The 19979-nt window shown below is 48.7% G+C and overlaps 1 protein-coding gene across 5 annotated transcripts in view; it reads left to right on the top strand.

Annotated features, from left to right (window-relative positions):
• Positions 1-19979, top strand: part of LOC149364791 (gastric triacylglycerol lipase-like) — a 71752-nt gene that overhangs the window by 23940 nt on the left and 27833 nt on the right. The window contains exons 2-3 of one of the 5 annotated variants that reach the window (XM_089574717.1): positions 5851-6357; positions 7070-7264. In XM_089574717.1, coding sequence (XP_089430843.1) covers positions 6337-6357; positions 7070-7264 — 216 coding nt within the window. In that variant the 5' untranslated portion in view covers positions 5851-6336. The other 4 variants (XM_089574718.1, XM_089574721.1, XM_089574720.1 and 1 more) reach the window with 4 other exon arrangements.

A 19979-nucleotide genomic window follows, 5' to 3' on the forward strand; every position in this document is an offset into this window, starting at 1 on the left:
CTACAGCGTATCTGGCGCCCAGAGTGCACATCCGGTTCGATAGCATCCTCGATCGGCGGCACCGGTGCGCACCGGGGCGCCTTGGTGCACACCTTCCAATCCATCCTCGATCAACTGCACTGAGGCGCACTCGCAGTCCTCGATCACCGGAAGCGCACCCTACCGGGTCAGTTCTTCGTTGCCCCGACTCGCACCCGGAAAATCGGCGGTTTGCAAGGGTGTAATCCCGGCAAGCATTGCGGGACGCGTGCTGCGGACAAGCCGCCTTTAGCCGTCTTGTCGTGTCTGCGCAGAGACTCACGCGATGGAGAGGAGAATACGGATGGTTGCCGCTATTGATGAACTGCTGTCAAGTTCGTCTGATAGCGAAGATGACATGATAATCGACTTGATAGCCTAAACACGGCGATGAACGACCGAAAATTCGTTGATCGGGTCATCATGCGCCTCGCTGATACCTGAGTGAGCGTCTGTTTACATTGCACTGCTTGACATATATAGCTGCAGTGTGCATGGCCTTTGACATGTGAAGTATGTGATTTATTCGCAGTTCCAAAAGCATTTTCGGGTTAGCAGGGGAGCGTGTGACCGGTGTTGTGGTTTACAATCAAATGCACGAGCCAGGAGAAAGGCACTCTAAAGGCGGCGCTGCATGCACGAGCCCCCGCGGGGTGCAGCTTGTCCTCGATGTTGACCCTCGCCGGGGCGCCACCGCCGCGGTGCGCAGGGAACCGCGCTGGTTTCGGGGCGCACCTGGTGCGAGGTGATCGAGGACGCGGATAAGTTTGAAAGGGTGCTAAGTGGAATAAAGAAAACCACCCTCTCCACTTTTACGAGAGAGCAGGAAAATCGGCTGCAGGAGGTGGTTGGTTCGAAACCCACCGCCGGACAAAGATGGGTACAAGTGTTCCCTGGCCCGGCACCCAGCTTTCTCAGGGGTGGGCGCTTTCATGGAAAAGGGGGCAATACAGGTTTCGAACACAGGTGGTTCATGTTTCCGTGTTCAAACGGGGGTCCAACTTGGAAGTTCGTGCATGCTAACCAGCGCGCCTAAGCAGACGTACACGTTATGTGTCACTCCTTCAAGCGGTCTTTCGAAACAAGTTTACTTTGGAGTATCATTGCAGTCCTGGGCAAGTCCGGATCCTCTTTCGGCTGCCGGACTTCGTGAAAAAAAAAAAAATTGCGAGGACACTTTGGCTTGTGTTGAGAGGCGAAAGCCGAGGACACTATGCCGTGAAGACTTCCGGTGGATGTGACCTCACACAGTTTCCGTGGCTATATTGATACTAAAATTATACATTTTTCGGGAATCTTAAGTGAAAATTACGCTTAATTACACATTTTTCCATCTCATTTGACACAAATCCGACGTTTTTCTCCTCTATCTGAAGCAACCTTTGGTTTTCTTCTATCTTTTTCAGTTCCCGAGTCAAACGCGTGTGACGCGCTATGCTAACGGATGCCAGTATGAGCCATTAAAGGCTTTAGTTTTAAAAAGCAACACCACCTCTCCAACATTCGCGGTACACACTCGTAGCTGTCCTCTGTTTTTTTTTTCCTCCACATATCTAAAAATAATACACGCCTGAAAGGAAATGCAGCTGTAAGCGTCGAAACACAATCAGGAAAGTCGAAGAAGGAAACACGTGAAAGGGATTTCGCAACCATATAACTGACGTGCATTTACGGAGAGAAAACACAGGTAATGAGAAAGCACAAAAAGGACCAGGATAAAGATGATTCCATTCCAACTCTAAGTTATTCTCTTCATTTTTCGTTCAGGACACTAGCTTGGGCATGTTGGTTATTCATTGTTGGTTAGCGCTTGTCTCTTGTCCCGGTGTTTTGCGCTGTTCCGTCACAAATGTGTTATTTCAGTTTTGCTTTTCATGGTTTATGCCGCGAGCTACATTGCACCGCCTCGCGTTCGCTGTTCGATAATTAATCGGTTCAAGAGAAGAAATACATTAGGACGCGGCGTCATTTCGGCCAATCACCTAAAAAAAAAATACCCAATCAGAATATAATTTCTGCAGTTGGTTTGATATTTTTGGCATAAAATAACGGGGCTTAGAACCTTCGCGCTTTTTCGATAAGCAAGCCAGCCCGTGTGTGCGCGTGTCTGTGTGCGTGCGTGTGTGTGTCTGTCTGCGCGCGCGCGTTTGTGCGTATTTCGCCTCCCCTTAGTTTCGAGTAGCACCCGTTTTCTTCATGTTTCTCTCGTAACTGCACATTATCAACTAGCCCAACACTTAACACTTTTGAAGGATAATCCTTTCAGACATTCAAGGATTTACTAGAAATGTTTTCCCTTGGTTATTAGACCACCAGTTAGACAGAGCCTTCGTTACGTCATCGTTGCACACCGTGATAGGCTAGCGTCGGCCTGTCATGCCTCTCTGCTTTCGGCACTTGATGCCAGCTAGCAGGGCAATCACAGCCGGACAGGACACGCCGCGCGCGCGATTTGTAAGTACATATCTCTTCTTAAGCCCGACCCACATGGAGTGATTTTCTCGCGAAAAACCTGCGAACGGCCGCTTGGCCGCCGGTGGCCGTTCGCCGCCGACCAAGCCGTGCTAGATCAGCCAGGTGCGTTCGCCTGGCGGTCAGCCGCTCACCGGAAGCGGCGAATGCTAGCTGTCAGCGCGGACTTATGACGGTGCGGACAGGGCACTTTTTTTCTTATTTCTTTTTTAAGCCCAAACTAATATCTGTCAGCGCGGACCAATAAGGGCGCTCTGCTCCCTCGAAGCCGGACCCCTCGCTTCGGACTGAATTTTCGTTGCTGCTGCCCTTTTCAGTGCGTTCACTGGCTGTAAATGGTGCACCGGTCTTTCGCTTCGTCTCACCTTGCTTACAAAAAAACGTATAAGTGATGAATTTGCTTTAATTTTTTATTTAGAGTGGCAATTCTCCCACTTCTAGGCTTAAGAGGAGAGTCCGTTTGTTTACAGTAATGGTTCCTGTCTTGAGCACCAGATGGCGCCACTATAGGTTGAGTTTATTTTTGTTTCTCTGTTAGCGTACGCTGAACTAAGAGTGGGAATGCGCCTGCGTTTAGCGTACGTCAGCATGCATACGCTTATGGTACGTAGACAGCGCAAATTTAAGTTCTCTTTTCGCTGTATATGTGTAGGCCGCAAGCGCCGACCTGGTGTAGAAAAGCGAGAAACAGCAGCGGCGCGGCGGTTCCGCCTCGCCCGGGCGTCGACAGATCAGAACAGGTACTAGTTTTCGCGGCGAGCGAATCCGCTTCGGTTTTTGGACAAGTGTGAACGCGCCCTCACTCTGCCTACTCTAGCCTACGGTCTGATAAATAAAGACAAAATTGATAAAATTGAAACAAATCTAAATAATAATTTGTTTCCTTTGCCGCGCTCTAATAGACAATTGTTTTAGAGTAAGTTTAAAAATCTTTTTTTTTATTGCAGTTTACTATGATTAAGGCCATGCCGTTGTTAGCAACACTAAAATCAAGACGGCTGCGGTCTGGCAGCACGGCGCCAGCACGGTGGTGCAGCACGGCGCCAGCGCGTCGGCGTTCCGCCGCGCCGCATGAAATTCGCAGCGTCTGTTATCTCCATGTGGCTCGGTGTTTAGGTGCCCGCGCCGCCACTGGCCGCCCCGCGGTTCATGCGTGTAGCGTCCCCCCCCCCCCCTTCCCCCCCTCCATGCTTCGGCAGCGCTGTGCCTTGAAATCGGAGAGGACAAAGTGACTCTTGGAGCTCGCGCGGTTGCCGCCTAGGACGATTTGGGCGGACGCTGTGACACAAGTGAATGCCCCCCACCCCGCAGTGACAAGCAATGCAGTGTTAAGACAATGGCGGGCGGGTGTCGTGCTCACGTACAGCTACTACCATGCCCCTAGCACTGTCCCTTTTCCCTATCGCTCCCCTCTTTTATGTTCAGCTCTCTGTCACTTCGTTTCCACTGGTCGCAGCTCAGGTGCTTCAGTATCCGGCAGCAGATGCCACCACCGTCAAAAATCTTTTCCTTCCCATTTCTTTTGTTTAATAAACAACCACATAATTGTCAAAAACCACTGGCATGAGCGAGACTGGCTCGAGCCAGGCAACCGCGGCTGTGAATTCGCGGAAAGTCACTCCTGCGGCAAAAGCAGTTGTATCGCGTGGGTTATAAACAACATGAAGCTGTAGTAATTTTTTTAGCTCTTTTCATTTTTAAAAAGCTCGAACGTATTAGAACGCACAGCCAGGAATAAAAATAAGAGATCACAGAGGAAGCTGCGTCGGCGCGAAGGGTAAGGTGCCTGAAAATCCGCTCACCTGGCCATCGAAGCACCGTGGCGAAGGGGCACAGTTTATGACTGCATGTTACGCGGCTGGCAGTGTTTTATGTCCCCTGGAAAAAGAAGTAATGCTCCTAAACAAACGCCGCGTGGTAGAGCCTTGACTGCCAAGCTCACGCAGCTTCTTATGGCATGCGCCAACGCTCGCATCCTCAAACAGCGCCCCACCTTGCTTCGGAAACTTGGGAGGAAAATACGTTTCCTGTAGGCTAGACGGGCTTCTTGGGAACGTGCGAAAGCAAGACCGTACGAGGCCAGAAGGACTTCCACACAGTGAGCGGAGGGGGGGGGGGGGGGGACAAAGCGGGAAGGCTGAGCTCGGAGCCGAGGAGGTTACAGTCTATTCACGTGACGAATGCTTGTCATCACCACAATGGCAGGCTCCAGCAGTCGGCACTGGGCATAGCTGTCATTTCTTCCTCTCGACTACAGGTGAACTCTCCCCTTACACGTCAGCGGGGTTTGCATTGCTTCGACCGAGTCGCAGCGAGACCGGTTTTCCTCGCTTTGACGTCAAGTATTTGGATCGCTTCGCTACAGTGTCGCAGCGGAATGACTGCGCCAGCAGGAGGCGGATCTAGTCCCGACTGCGGCTCTCAGAAATGCATGTAAACCCGAAAGCTCGTCGCAGCGAAGCGAGGGGGCCTCGGGGCATTGTGGGAGCGCTGGACAAAAGCAGAAGCACTTGTAAGCGGGTAGTGGTGTTTCCGAACATAGCGGACATAGTTCGCAGGAGCCTCTGTCTGCGCGAGGTCGCCGTCTTCAAAGAGCCACCGAAAAACTGGAAAACGCAGCAGCTGGAAGCCGAAACTGGAAGCCGCAGCGGCCTACCAGCTGCGACACCAGGTGGCGCCACCCTCGCGAAAGCTTCGATGCGCTCTCAAGTAAACAGTGCTTTGTCGCAGCGGCCGGTGTGTCAACTCGCTCCGCTGCGACTCCGTCTGTGCCACGGAACCGCGGCTGGATTTTGTGACGCTTCGCATTTCGATCCTTTCATTCTTACTCGAAGAGAGACGAAAAGTGCAACCCCCCCTCCCAGCGGCAACACTACAGGTGCATGCCAACGTCTGGTATGCTGTCCAGTGAAAGTTCAGTGCACTCCCTCGTCTTCGTGCTCATATGTTTGCGCTGAATTCAAATTATGAAGCCGCTCCAACTCGCCGTGTTCAGCATTCCCTTCGGGACTAATCGCGGTTCATCAGGGAGTGACTGTTAATGCCTCTTGCTTAGAAATGGACTAATATTATGCGTGGAACCGAGGCTGTGCAGCCGCACAAGTGTCAAGAGTCGTCTTTTGAGGTAGGAAAGCGATTTGGGCGACAGAAGTCGACACCAGTCCCCTTTTTGAGGGAAAAAGCAGCTTTTGAGAAAGAAAGGCGTGATTCGCCCTCTACTCTTTTCGTCGACGTTTTGGCGCCTACTCTCAAAAAGTGGACTGCAGTCGACTTCTCTCGAATTCATGTAACCATCGCTTCTTGACAGCTCTTAGCTCTGAATACTTTTTAGTTGTTTTTTTTTCATTTTTTTTCTCACAGGGGATGGCCGACAGCAGTGCGACACGCTTCGCGGCTTGAGCTCGGCAACCGGCAGACGGCGCAGCAAGAAAATCGCAGAAAAGGGACAGTGAAAAAAAAAAAAAAAACCAGTCGGCGGTGCCCACGACGCCCCATCACAATAGAATGACATTCATCCGTATGCGTGTCACTCTTTCATAACCTGCTTGACCTCCCTTCAACCCTTCACTTACCCTTTACCCCCACTCGACTAACCCCTTTCCCCTGATGACTTCAGTGGGGTGTCATCACGTGACCAGTCAGGGAACACGTGTCCGTGCGACAGCTACAGCCCAGAGAAGGCAAGTGGCGAGCAACTGCACTGAGTGTGACCTCTCCAAACCCCCGGACAGGCCATTGATGACTTCAGACTGAAAAGTTCGGAGCAGTGTTTCGCTGATCATCGCGCCGCGCTGGATTTGAACGCGAAGGAGAGACGTTGCGCGAGTCGCCGAGGTTGAATCTCCGATGGAAGACCTCCCGGCAAAGGTAAGAGCACCCACAGTTATAGCGCGAAAGACAGGTCAAGACAGGACGACAGAACGCGGCGTTGTGTTCTGTCGTCCTCTTTTGTCCTGTATTTTGCGCTGTAACTATGGAAGATCCTCACCAACTCGCCCAGCAGCTTGCTTTAACGCTAAGAGCACAATCTTGAAGCCCTGCTTTGTCCGGCATTCGGCGGCGACAGGAAGATAGCGAAGATATCTTGGAGTACGTAACAGCCAAGAAGAAACAGAGCGAAGAAAAATTCCTAGCGGGAACGTTTGCCCGACAACGCTTTTCCCGCTCCTCGTGTTGGATCAGAGTGCATTGCACTCTGCAGCTGTTGCACGCCAAAGAGCCACGACAGGGTCAGGTTTTGCCGATGCCAGCGCTCTTATCTAATCGCCCTCCGCATCCCAGCTGACTCCTCCGGCGTAGCGTCACTTTCACTTGTGACCGCCTCGGTTATCGCCCCGTGCCATTTCTTCTGGCTCCGTCTATGAACGAGGAAAACCACCGTGGTTCCAACTGCGTAGTCCAGGCGTCAGCGCCCTTGAACCACGGGGATCACTCGATTAGCGGTAGATCTTCCTCCTCGAGGTAGCTGGTACACGACCGCGGACGCGGTGTTTACAATCCCGCGGTCGAGTTATACCTGTCCATTGTTGAGAATAGCTGGGGAAATCCGAGACGGCGTTAACGACCGCGTATGTTTCAGCAGGAGGCGGCGCCCGGCCGGTCTTTGTCGCCGGTCGAGTCGCCGTCGCCGAGAACACGGGTCCGCAACAGTGCGATGAGACTGATCGGGATCAAGCGGGCGCTGGCCGTTTTCGTCGCGTGCCTCTTGACCCACGTCTGGATTCTGGGATCGTCTGCCGTAGACAGCGTCGACCCGGATATCTCCAGAAATGTGGTAAGTACCCCCTTGTACGACGACTGCGTTTCTTTATTGAAGTAGCAGAGCATGCTGTATTGTTGATATTGTACACAACCGATCCACGAAGTGTGATACTATCAGTACGCTTTAGTGATAGTGCAGCTCACTGTAAACTTCTCGTCATGAAAGGAAGAGATGAACGGAGGTAGGAAAGCGAGAAAATTTAAAATTTAAAATTGTGCGTGTGGTACTTTTGGTTTTTGATTCCTTGGAATACGTTGTGACAAAACAGTCCTAACGGCCTCTTCCTAACGGGCTCTTACGAACCATGTTCACTGACCTACGCGCTGCGTGCATTGTACAATTCTTGCTTCGTGAAAAGAGCTCAGTTTGAAATTTCGCTCCTTTGTAATAAAGGTTTCATTCATTCATTCATTCATTCATTCATTCATTCATTCATTCATTCATTCATTCATTCATTCATTCATTCATTCATTCATTCATTCATTCCATTTCATTCAATACGATTTCATGAAATATAGTCCAGTGTAGTACACAAGACGATGATATATAATGCGTAGCGGCCGCAGTGATCCGTAATTCATTCTGCTCCAATATAACGACGTTTTAAATTTTAACCGCCGCCAACACCACTTATTACAAGCTTCCCGTGTGGATGAATGGTCATTGCCTTTCATACGATAGCCGAAATTACAGTTTTGTTTTTGTTCTCCCTTTAATATGACCGTCACGGTTTCGTGCAACTACGAAAATGTCTGTTACAGAGGTTCTAACACACTTCTAGAGTTCGCGGGTTTTTTTCCTCGTTACATCTTTTATTCTTTGCGTTTTCTCTGAGCAGTAGCAGTTGCAGGAAGCTATTAAGTGTAGCACCCAGTGCAGCCCGGGTTAAAAACAATATGTAACAATTAGAAACGAAAAAAAAAAGTCGCAGAGAGATTGGGAGGAGGTAGGCAGAAGGAGCCTGAAGCCACGTTGCTGCTTCGCGGTGAAACCTTTTTTCTCTCTCTCTCTCTCTCTGTGTTACGAGCCGGTTTAATCATTTCTCGTGGTCTCTCAAGTATAACACGTACTGTTCTAGTTTACCTTTAACTTTCGGTGCCTTTCTGAAGGATGCGGTTACGAGGACGCTCTCCTTCACTGTCTTGTAAGAAGCACAGTGACACTTTCTCCGCAGTTACGTTGATACCTGTGCCGAACTGAAGTCGACGAAGCATTGCGAGAGGTTGAGGGAAACGCAGTTACAGAAGAAGAACGCAGTTTGAAGCGGGATGGTCTGTAGATTGTCGAAAAAAAAATAAAAAAAAGTGGTAAGAGAAGGGGTGGGGGGGAAGGCGGGGGTTGAGGCTCTGTGATATTCTATACATAGTTTTCACCGACGTCACAGCGGCCGCCATCTCTGGGTACCGAAAGCGCAGCGAAAGCCTCGGCGTTTTGTTAACCCTCCCACCACGAACCGGTTCCCGCGTACACTGTGGAAGCTAGCCACAGTACCCTAAGATTGGCCAGCGTTTGTGCACGGTCTAATCACGTTGCGCTCTTACTTAAGAGTGTTTTCGAGAATACGGCTCCAGAATACAGGAACACAGAATACGAAGTTAGAAGAGGTGCGTGTCATAAGGCTCGTGAAGAAAAGAAAGATAGAAAAGGAAATGTTGGGGAATTGAAAAATTAGCGCGGAATGAACATCACGTATGTGTTTCGACAAACACAAACCACCACTCATGGGGTCACCGAACTCACGTCATCGCTTGCGACCATCATACCATGCTCGCGCCTTGGTCAGGCCACTAACGTGGTGTGAGGCAACAAACTTGTTGGCCTGTATCAGCGCGTCTCTCTTTGGCTGTGGTCGCCTCGAGGTTATCGTCGTTGGGGCGATTCCGCATAACGCCGCCCGTATCGCGCCACACATCTCCCTGCATACGGAGCCTGCCTTCAAGAAAAACCATCAGTGTTCGGGCTTCCGACGCCGAACGAGCGCCCTCACAACAGACTGCATGTAACTCTGCGAAACCACTCGAAACATCACCGGTGTTGTACTCCTCACGGATCACCGACCAGCTCGCGCCATCTTTATTGTTTATGCAGCACTGCACGGTTTTTGTGAGAAGGGACGTAACATCGCTCCATGTGCATGGTCTGGAGATGCGCTGATCCCGAGAGAATTACGCTCACTGTTGGAGACTGCGAGAATGCATACGAGGTGAAAATTTAAATTTTCAGGAGCGGGATGACTTTATTCTTCTTTATTTTCTTTTCGCTGTGTACTTTTGGCTCCTTCTCTGTGCTCCTTTTTGTAAGGGGCAGGCGCTTTGATAGCTGGGCGCCAACAAAAATAAAAAAGAAAGATAAGACGTTAGCAGCACAATGAGAGGAAGCGCAGACGTGTGATCTTCCAAGACGAGGGGAAATAAGGGCGTAATTGAATAAAAGAACAAAAAGCAAAAGTATTATGTTAGAATCTGCATGAAATAAGTGAATACAACGTGTGAGTAAGAAGTAATACGAGAAAATAAAAAAGTAAGTCAGCTTTGTCGTGCAAATGCCTTGATGGGGAACAGGCGCGTATAGAGCCCGTATAAGCTGACGACTATATCCAATCTTCAAGGAGGGAACTAAATCGCGTTACTCCATGCACGTTGCTTCACTTTTCCTTTGCTCTTCGAAATGTAACGAATAAAATAAATTAAAACGCGAGCAGCCTCCCCTTGCTGAAGAGATAAAAAGAAAACTGTTCTGACTAGATTAAAACGCGTCACCGCTGCATTCTTTTTGAACGGACGTTCTTCTGCGTGATGTCTTTTTTGGGGGAGCTGTTGTTTGTTCTCAGCATTTTTTTCTCCGAAATCTTCCAGTAGCGCTGAAAGGAGCGAATGAGAATGGAGCCAGTGACCCCTCAGTGCGGGGATGAATGTGAACACTCACGAATGCATGAGAGAGAAAAAAATATATAAATAAAAGCCAGGAAGGGGCATAATGTTACATCTTTGCAAGGCGGCCTGTACGTATGCTTACATTTCCCCCTTTTTTATATATATGTAGCGCTCTTGAGTTACTTTGTATCCTTGCAGCGAACTTGTCCGGGCGTCGTCTCTTCTTTGCAGTGTAGCGCTCGTAGAGGTGAATCCATTTCACGTGTTTTCTTTGCTCACTTTCTCTTCACGTAGAAGTCATGTGAGTGCGCACAAGAGAGAGGGCGATGAAGAGAGCGTAAATGAATACCGAGCGCCAGCTTCGTCGTCTCACGGGAAATTGTACTCATTTGCAGCGTGTGCAATTTGCAGAGACGCAATTGGTGCCAATTTAGGAGTAATAATAATAATAGTTTATTTTGTCCAACTGCTTACAAAGCGTACATTCCCGCACCGCTTGAGCACTGTTGTGCTTGTCTGCGGTGCCGGCAGCCTGCGAAATGCACATATTTTCTTGGTATCTTTCGTAGAACTAAGTAACTGGCTTGACAATCTTATCAAAGCACGACGTAAAAACAAACGCACATGTTACCGTCGTCGCTATCTGGACAGCGGAAATTTCTTAAGTAAAGCAGAAGATCATTCACAGTTTTTGTACACAGGCGCGACATGTCACCATCGTTAGTCTGTGGACAGATTGAATTTTGTTAGTAATTAAAGAATTGGGCAAACATACAGATACACTGCATCTTCTCTACGACAGAGGGAAATTCCATAAACAAACAAAGTAAAAAGGCCATTATGTATATTTACACGTCTAGACACTTGAATAAAGAAAATGAAATAGTGAATGTGGAAATATACAACGTAACACATATACAGCATGTAATGTTAAGGTGCAAACCTTTTCATAGATTTTTAAGTAAAACATCCTTTAGTACTCGTTTTACCTTTTTTATCGATGTATGGTTGATCTCGCCATCGGAGAGTTTATTGAATAATGCAGGTACATAGTAAGTGACTACGATTAGTCGGGTGCGTCTTGTATATAGAAGTGTGAGGAGAAAGGAAGAGAGGAGAGAGTAGGTGCGATGAGAAAGGAAGATAAGGTTTGCAATACTTGCAACATCTGCAAGGCGCTGAAATAAGCATGTTTCGAGAGATGCAACATGCGAGATACAAGCATATTGCTCAAAGGCAGAGAGGGAGCAGAACCGGTTTCGCTATCTTACGCAGGTGGTGGTAGGAACATAGGTCGGCACACTCACTCATGAGTGCACTCATATCGCCTCACTCACACTCACACTCACGTCTGTGAGTGTGAGTGAGTGGTCGTGAGTGCGAGTGGACGTGAGTGTGAGTGCGAGTGAGTGGATATGAGTTTCGGTAATCATGAGTCTGAGTGCGAGTGAGTGGATGTGAGTGTGGGTGGTCTGAGTGTGAGTGCGAGTGAGTGGTCGTGAGTGCGAGTGGACGTGAGTGTGAGTGTGAGTGAATGGTCGTGAGTGTGAGTGGACGTGAGTGCGAGTGAGTGGATGTGAGTGGGGGTGGTCATAAGTGTGAGTGTGAGTGGACGTGAGTGTGAGTGGACATGAGTGCGAATGCGATTGAGTGGATGTGAGCGTGAGTAGAGGTGAGTGGGTATGATTGATGAGTGGATGTGAGTGGGCGTGAGTGGCAATGAGTGGTTGTGAGTGGACGTGAGTGGCAATGAGTGGTTGTGAATGGACGTGAGTGGCAATGAGTGGATGTGAGTGGTGGGTGGAAGCGACAGTGAAGTCGGTCGCCCATGTTTCGTGACGCTGATGCCCGCTTAGCTATTTTCATGTTGTTGACAGCTGCGGGAAGCAAATATTCACTAGTGAATACGCTCGAGGCAGCATAAGGCATCATGCCGGTGTCTTTGGACAACCGAAGGAAAGGATTCCGCTGGCACGGGAACGGCAATCTTTCGTTGCTTTTGTAGTTCATCGTTGGCACGGGCGCAGGCCCTTCGCGCATGCCGCTACAAGTTTTTTGAGACCCTTTATCGAATTTCGCATTGCCAGTCCTGAAAATATAGATATATGTCTCTTGCCACGCTCCCCGCATGGCTCGATCTCGTATACATATGAGTTACAATGCTTACTGCTGAAACAACGACTGTCCGCTGCTCGGCAATAACTACCGTAAGTTGGGACCTCGGGTGCTGCAGTGGACTTAGGTTTTTTTTCTTTGCCCAGGTGTGCACATTGCAGAGCTCTCATCTGGCCGTAATTTGTTCATAGGCTCTGACCCATGCGGTAACCCGACCTCCTTTATCCCAGGTCTTGAACTGCACAAACCCGGCTCAAGCCCGGAAACGACGCGAAAACCAAGTGCGCTTTTCGGTAACGCCAGAGGATTCTTGTTTCTATCATGTACTTTAAAGAGCCCAGCGTCGGAAATCCAGCATGTGGCTTTTATAATTTATTTTTTTTTTGTATGCATAGCATCAGGCATGGTAATGTCTTTGACGCCCAAGGAGATATCCAAAGCGGCAATATTTTATGTTTTAATTTGCGCCAGAAATTATTGTTTCGTGCTGATGGTGGTAGTGAAGTTCGCGGTCCTGTGCATTGTTTGCCGCGTCCGGGTTCGCGATAAAGGAATGTCCATTGAGTTTGTTTTTTCTGCCCTCCGCACAACTGCAGGGAGGGAGATGAGTCACACTGGCTGCACAGCGGTATAAGGGGAGCGGGATAGCGACGGATTCCGAGAATAAGGGAAAGGTCAAACACCCTCCGGGAATATATACGTCAGGTCGCATTTCACTGGGCACGTTCTTGCGGAAAGGCGGATCCTCGTCGTGTAGCTTTTGTCCCATGTCTATGGCAGCACGCATTGACAACTTGAGGCGCGGTCAACAGGACATTGCGACGCTAGCTACAGGCTTGAAGACAGTTTGTAAGTGACGGTACTGAACAGATGGGCCTTGAGGTGACTTTCCCCGAACCTGAGTTTACCAGAGGTTGAAACAACCTGCACCGTGGGAAATCGAGAATGTTTGCGAAGCTCGCGGGACGAAGGGAAAAACCTCCGAAATCATGATGGTGGAAAATGTACATATTTGTGCAGTGTTTGTGGAGGTGAGTTATCTTCTTTCCAAAATCACTGATTGGCTGTGTTGTCCTTTTACAGTTGTTGATTGGCGACGTTTTCCTTTCCCCAATGATTTATTGGGTTGATGTTTGTGGAGTTACCTAATTGGTTACTGTCTCCACCGACGGCAGGGTCATAGGGTTTAAAATCAAGTGTTTGGGCGGGACCGAGGGCTGGTTTCGTCACGTAAAGCTACTGGTCAGTCAAATGTAAACAAGTTTTCTCCTTGCTTGTATCTTTCTTTGTTTTATTAATTGGTAATAAAAAGTTAACCTCTCCAGAAGTGTCCTCTGGCAACGTGATCGAGCAATATCGAATCTGCAAGACGTCAAGCACCCTTCAATAATCATCATCAACGTAATTTACCTCTACAAGATTGAGAGGGAAACTCAACTGTGATGAAACGTTGCGGCGATTTTCGGAAGTGGATATGAGGTGGCAACCAAATTGCCGGAACTTTTTTGATTGGTTGGACGTACAGTTCGAAATTAATTTTTATGTACTCGGGAAAGGGATATAAAATACAATGTGTCTGAGTATTGTCACCGTTTCGCTCGAGAAAAAAAAAGCTACAGAAGAAAAGCAGTACACGCGACTGAAAGTTAATAAGAATCAAGCTAGGGCGACACTTTTCGTTTGGCTTAAAAGTATTGTGCAAGCGAGTGCTGCTAAGGCACTGAGGAAAAAAACATACGACGCCACAGCCAAAAATGTGACTAGAAGAGAACAGAAAACTGAGGGCGGCGGGCGGAAAGGGGGCCAGGAGCTTTTCACAAACAGTTCGAAGGGTGCCGACATATTCGACTCTGGACTGTGCTCGCAGCACAGGAAAGAGTTGAATATTAAGCTCCCCCACGCTCTCCCCGGAGTCCAAAAAAAAAAAATGTTTTTTCTTTGGTCATGAATAGGCTTCCGTCAGCGTCATGTAAGCAGAACTACGCCGTTGGCAATATGAGCAGGTGGGGGCTGCCCTGGCAAGTCAACAACTCAAAAGAAAACATTCGACAGAAGTCTGTCTGGTTGGGGTGCTGGCAGAAGGGGTGCTGGCACCGCACAAACCGACCAGCTCTATCGGTCGCCTTCTCCCCCGCCCAAAAAACCGGCAGCCCAGAGAAAAGGCCCAGGGCGTCGTGTACAAAATTCCGTGTTCCGTCTGCCCGGCGTCGTACATAGGGGAAACGAAGAACTTCGCGGAAAGGATGAGCCAACACAAAGCGGACGTCCGTCACATCAATCGTCAACGCAGCGCCGTGGCCGAACACTGCGAAGGGTGTGACCATCCAATTGACTTCGACAGCACCATTGTATTGGAAACGGAAGCTAACCCACGCAGGAGGCGTCTACTTGAGTCGTGGCACATTCAGCAAACACGAGAGAATGTTAATCGTTCCCTGGGGACTCTCCCCTCATCCTATGTCCATGGGCTGCGGCCATTGACCCGGAGGTCCTCCACGCAGGGGCTTCAAAAGCCAAGCTGCGCTCGCCCGTAGTCACACCATGAAGAAGGGGCCGAGCCGGTCCCGAAACGTGGTGTTTTTTCTGTTTTTTCTGTATTTTACTTGGTTGGCGTCACTTACCTTCTCCTAACAAGTCAACAACTGCATACAAGCTTCCGCTGCATGTATGCGAGGCTTGGTTCTCATTTGTGCCGCCTAATCTTCGGCATTTGGCGAGTGAAACCGAAATGAGCTCGTGAAATGCGATTTTGTTCATTTTTCGTGTACAGCAAGGGGATTAACTTCTGTTGGCACGCACCGATTTCAGCAATCTTACCCTAACTGATATCTGGAGAGCATGAGGCATCATTTGAAGCAGATACTATGATTTCCACCAAGAACTTCTGGATAGCGCTTTTTCCCAGTAAAGTCATATCATTTCAGATTGGCTCAAATTGGCTAACAAGTTAGCTGTATATGCATTCTTCCGAGAACGACGTTGGAGAATAATCGGGTGCAAAGTAAGCACCCCCTATTACCACGCGGATACGCATGTGGTCTCCGCATGCACTGGCCTCAAAAACACCGCGTTGGTTTGTACAACTTCCTTCAGACAGGGATTATGGGCAATACAGAAAACGTACTGCCTGCAGACATGTACAGTACACAGATCGGTCACACATAGTAAGCTTAGTAGGTTTTGTAAATTGATTGATAATGGCAACCTCCCCTAGCATCGTTATTACGCGGGGAAATCCTCTACTTGCGACCCATTCCAGTCATTTTCCTTTGCGTGAGGAAATCACTCGATCTTTTGAAAAACACGCTCCATTTTCCATGCCGCGAAAAGTATTCATAATCGTCACTTGACTCCAATGAGTTGATGCAGAGTCACGGACACGTCATTGTCAAGGAAGACCAAATCTTGGTAATTAGACACCATCCAAGAATATTGTCAAGGCAAACTCATTATTATTACTTGCACACCGTCATAGGCACACGCACAAGAGAAGGAGGTGCGCCCCCCCTTCCCCCCTAATGGCCAAGTCTGCCCCATACATTTAATCTGTCGGACCTATTCGGTCATTGTTTACAGTGCAGTGCTACCGCCAAGCAGGTTTTTTAACGGTCAAAGACCTCTGATGTTGCGTTCCAAGAACTGTTTACTTGCCAGGTAATTTTGGAGGCAATCTTTTCAGTTTCTTTTTTGCTGTGACAGTAACCAAAAAACAAATCTGTCATAGTTTCTGTGGTCTAGAGAGAACGGAAATTACTCCGGAAGCGCGATGCTACAACAATGCCTCAGCGACGCAATGACTGCCTTCCTCTGCCGGTACTCACGTGGTGAACAAGGGAGGGAAAGCCTCAGGGTGTTTGCGAACGTTTCAACAAGAGGACTGTCTTCGTCTGGGTGGAGACAAGACCTCTTGTGGAGACGCTGGCAATACTGTAAATCTTTCCCCTCACTTGTTCACATTTTGAGCGTCAAAAAAACCAGCCGCTTATCCTCTCTATACCCTATATTCCTCTGCCGATGCTACAGATTAAAATAAAAAACTACACCTCTATAATATTCTGTATATTTAGCAATTCCATCACATGGAAATAAATGTTTTATAATCATTCCTCATATTTTCTCTCCGTTTTGGCGGCAGGGGCCTAGGTGAGAGGTGGTTGGGGTGGGGGGCGGGGAGGAGGGGGGGGGGCACTGCGCTAAAACTTGGCTCATTCTCATGGAGAACACTGCGCACGCCTATGGACACTGTTCAAAAACTTCTCTAAGCATCTCAGCTGCTGACGCTATACAGGCAATCATCGTCTCAGCAGCAAGCGCAGGAGCACAGGTGCGTTGCATTCGGTGCATGGAATATGCGTGATGAGTGACTACTTTCTTCGAGCATCGAAACTGTGCAAATTGGCCAAATAGCCCGACAAAGCCTGGGCAGCTCACCACCACATCTTTGCGACTCAGGGTAATGTTAGGGGAGCTACGAGGGCAGTCGCCGCGACAGTAAATCTCTCATCCCCTCCGTTGTCAGCAAACAAGGAAACAGTACACTGTGGGTTTTTTTTGCGCAAAAGACACGACACAAAGGAACGAGGTAGACAGGACAAGCGCTTACTAACAACTCAGGTGTTTATTGACATAACATTGCTTAAATACAGCAGCTGCTCTTATCAATCACGAAAAGGGAAAGAAGAGACTTAGCATACATATATCATATTTAAGCAATGTTATGTCAATAAACACCTGAGTTGTTAGTAACCGCTTGTCCTGTCTACCTCGTTCCTTTGTGTCGTGTCTTTTGCGCAAAAAAAAACCCACAATGCTTATGCACCAACTAGCCTGCAAAAACATACTCGCAAACAGTACACTGAACGTAAATGCGAGTGAGCGGACATGAGTATGAGTGTGAGTGGAAATGAGTGTTAGTGTGTGGTTGTGAGTGCGAGTGGTCATGAGTGCGAGTGAGTGGTTGTGAGTGTGAGTGGACATGAGTGCGAGTGAGTGGTTGTGAGTGTGACTTGTCATGAGTGCGAGTGTGAGTGAGTGGCTGTGAGTGTGAGTGGACATGAGTGTGAGTGCGTGTGAGTGGTTGTGAGTGCGAGTGGTCATGAGTGTGAGTGTGAGTGAGGGGTTGTGAGTGTGAGTGATGATGAGTGTGAGTGCGAGTGAGTGGTTGTGAGTGCGAGTGGTCATGAGTGCGAGTTTGAGTGAGTGGTTGTGAGTGTGAGTGGTCATGAGTGCGAGTGTGAGTGAGTGGTTGTGAGTGTGAATGGACATGAGTGTGAGTGTGTGTGAGTAGTAGTGAGTGCGAGTGGTCATGAGTGCGAGTGTGAGTGAGCCACCGCTCATGGTGCCGACGTATGCTTCCACCCACCACTCACATCCACTCATTGCCACTCATATCCACTCATTGCCACTCACGCCCACTCACATCCACTCATCAATCATACCCACTCACCTCTACTCACGCTCACATCCACTCAATCGCATTCGCACTCATGTCCACTCACACTCACGTCCACTCACACTTATGACCACCCCACTCACATCCACTCACTCGCACTCACACTCACGTCAACTCGCACTCACGACCATTCACTCACACTCAGACCACCCACACTCACATCCACTCACTCGCACTCACACTCATGATTACCGACACTCATATCCACTCACTCGCACTCACGACCACTCACTCACACTCACGTCTGTGAGTGTGAGTGTGAGTGAGGCGATATGAGTGCACTCATGAGTGAGTGTGCCGACCTATGGGTGGAAGCGACAGCGAAGTCGGTCGCCCGTGTTTCATGACGCTGATACCCGCTTAGCTATTTTCATGTGGTTGACAGCTGCGGGAAGCAAATATTCACTACTGAAGGCGCTCGAGGCATCATAAGGCATCATGCCGGTGTCTTTGGACAACCGAAGGAAAGGATTCCGCTGGCACGGGAACGGCAATCATTCGTTGCTTTTGTAGTTCACCATTGGCACGGGCGCAGGCCCTTCGCGGATGCAATGAGCCGATACAAGTTTTTTAAGACCCTTTATCGAATTTCGAATTGCCAGTCCTGAAAATATAGATATATGTCTCTTGCCACGCTCCCCGCATGGCTCGATCTCGTATACATATGAGTTACAATGCTTACAGCTGAAACAACGACTGTACGCTGCTCGGCTATAACTACCGTAAGTTGGGACCTCGGGTGCTGCAGTGGACTTAGGTTTTTTTCTTTGCCCAGGTGTGCGCATTGCAGAGCTCTCCTCTGGCCGTAATTTGTTCATAGGCTCTGACCCATGCGGTAACCCGACCTCCTTTATCCCAGGTCTTGAACTGCACAAACCCGGCTCAAGCCCGGAAACGACGCGAAAACCAAGTGCGCTTTTCGGTAACGCCAGAGGATTCTTGTTTCTATCATGTACTTTAAAGAGCCCAGCGTCGGAAATCAAGTATGTGGTTTTGATAATTCATTTTTTTGTATGCATAGCATCAGGCATGGTAATGCCTTTGACGCCCAAGGAGATATCCAAAACGGCAATATTTTATGTTTTAATTTGCGCCAGAAATTATTGTTTCGTGCTGATGGTGGTAGTGAAGTTCGCGGTCCTGTGCATTGTTTGTCGCGTCCGGGTTCGCGATAAAGGAATGTCCATTGAGTTTTTTTTTTCTGCTCTCCGAACAACTGCAGGGAGGGGGATGAGTCATACTGGCTGCCCAGCGGTATAAGGGGAGCGGGATAGCGACGGATTCCGAGAATAAGGGAAAGGTCAAACACCCTCCGGGAACATATACGTCAGGTCGCATCCCACTGTGCACGTTCTTGCGGAAAGGTGGATCCTCGTCGTGTAGCTTTTGTCCCATGTCTATGGCAGCACGCGTTGACAGCTTGAGGCGCGGTCAACAGGACATTGCCACGCTAGCTACAGGCTTGAAGACAGTTTGTAAGTGATGGTACTGAACAGATGGGCCTTGAGGTGACTTTCCCCGAACCTGAGTTTACCAGAGGTTGAAACAACCTGCACCGTGGGAAATCGAGAATGTTTGCGAAGCTCGCGGGACGAAGGGAGAAACCTCCGAAATCTTGATGGTGGAAAATGTACATATTTGTGCAGTGTTTGTGGAGGTGAGTTATCTTCTTTCCAAAATCACTGATTGGCTGTGTTGTCCGTTTACAGTTGTTGACTGGCGACGTTTTCCTTTCCCCAATGATTTATTGGGTTGATGTTTGTGGAGTTACCTGATTGGTTTGTCTCCACCGACGGCAGGGTCATAGGGTTTAAAATCGAGTGTTTGGGCGGGACCGAGGGCTGGTTTCGTCACGTAAAGCTACTGGTCAGTCAAATGTAAACAAGTTTTCTCCTTGCTTGTATCTTTCTTTGTTTTATTAATTGATAATAAAAAGTTAACCTCTCCAGAAGTGTCCTCTGGCAGCGTGATCGAGCAATATCGAATCTGCAAGACGTCAAGCACCCTTCAATAATCATCATCAACGTAATTTACCTCTGCAAGATTGAGAGGGAAACTCAACTGTGATGAAACGTTGCGGCGATTTTCGGCAGTGGATATGAGGTGGCAACCAAATTGCCGGACCTTTTTTGATTGCTTGGACGTACAGTTCGAAATTAATTTTTATGTACTCGGGAAAGGGATATAAAATAGAATGTGTCTGAGTATTGTCACCGTTTCAGTCGAGAAAAAAAAAACTACAAAAGAAAAGCAGTACACGCGACTGAAAGTTAATAAGAATCAAGCT

This window comes from Amblyomma mixtum, chromosome 2, assembly GCF_055824585.1.
Source record: "Amblyomma mixtum isolate Tamu chromosome 2, ASM5582458v1, whole genome shotgun sequence".
NCBI classification, from domain to species: Eukaryota; Metazoa; Arthropoda; class Arachnida; order Ixodida; family Ixodidae; genus Amblyomma; species Amblyomma mixtum.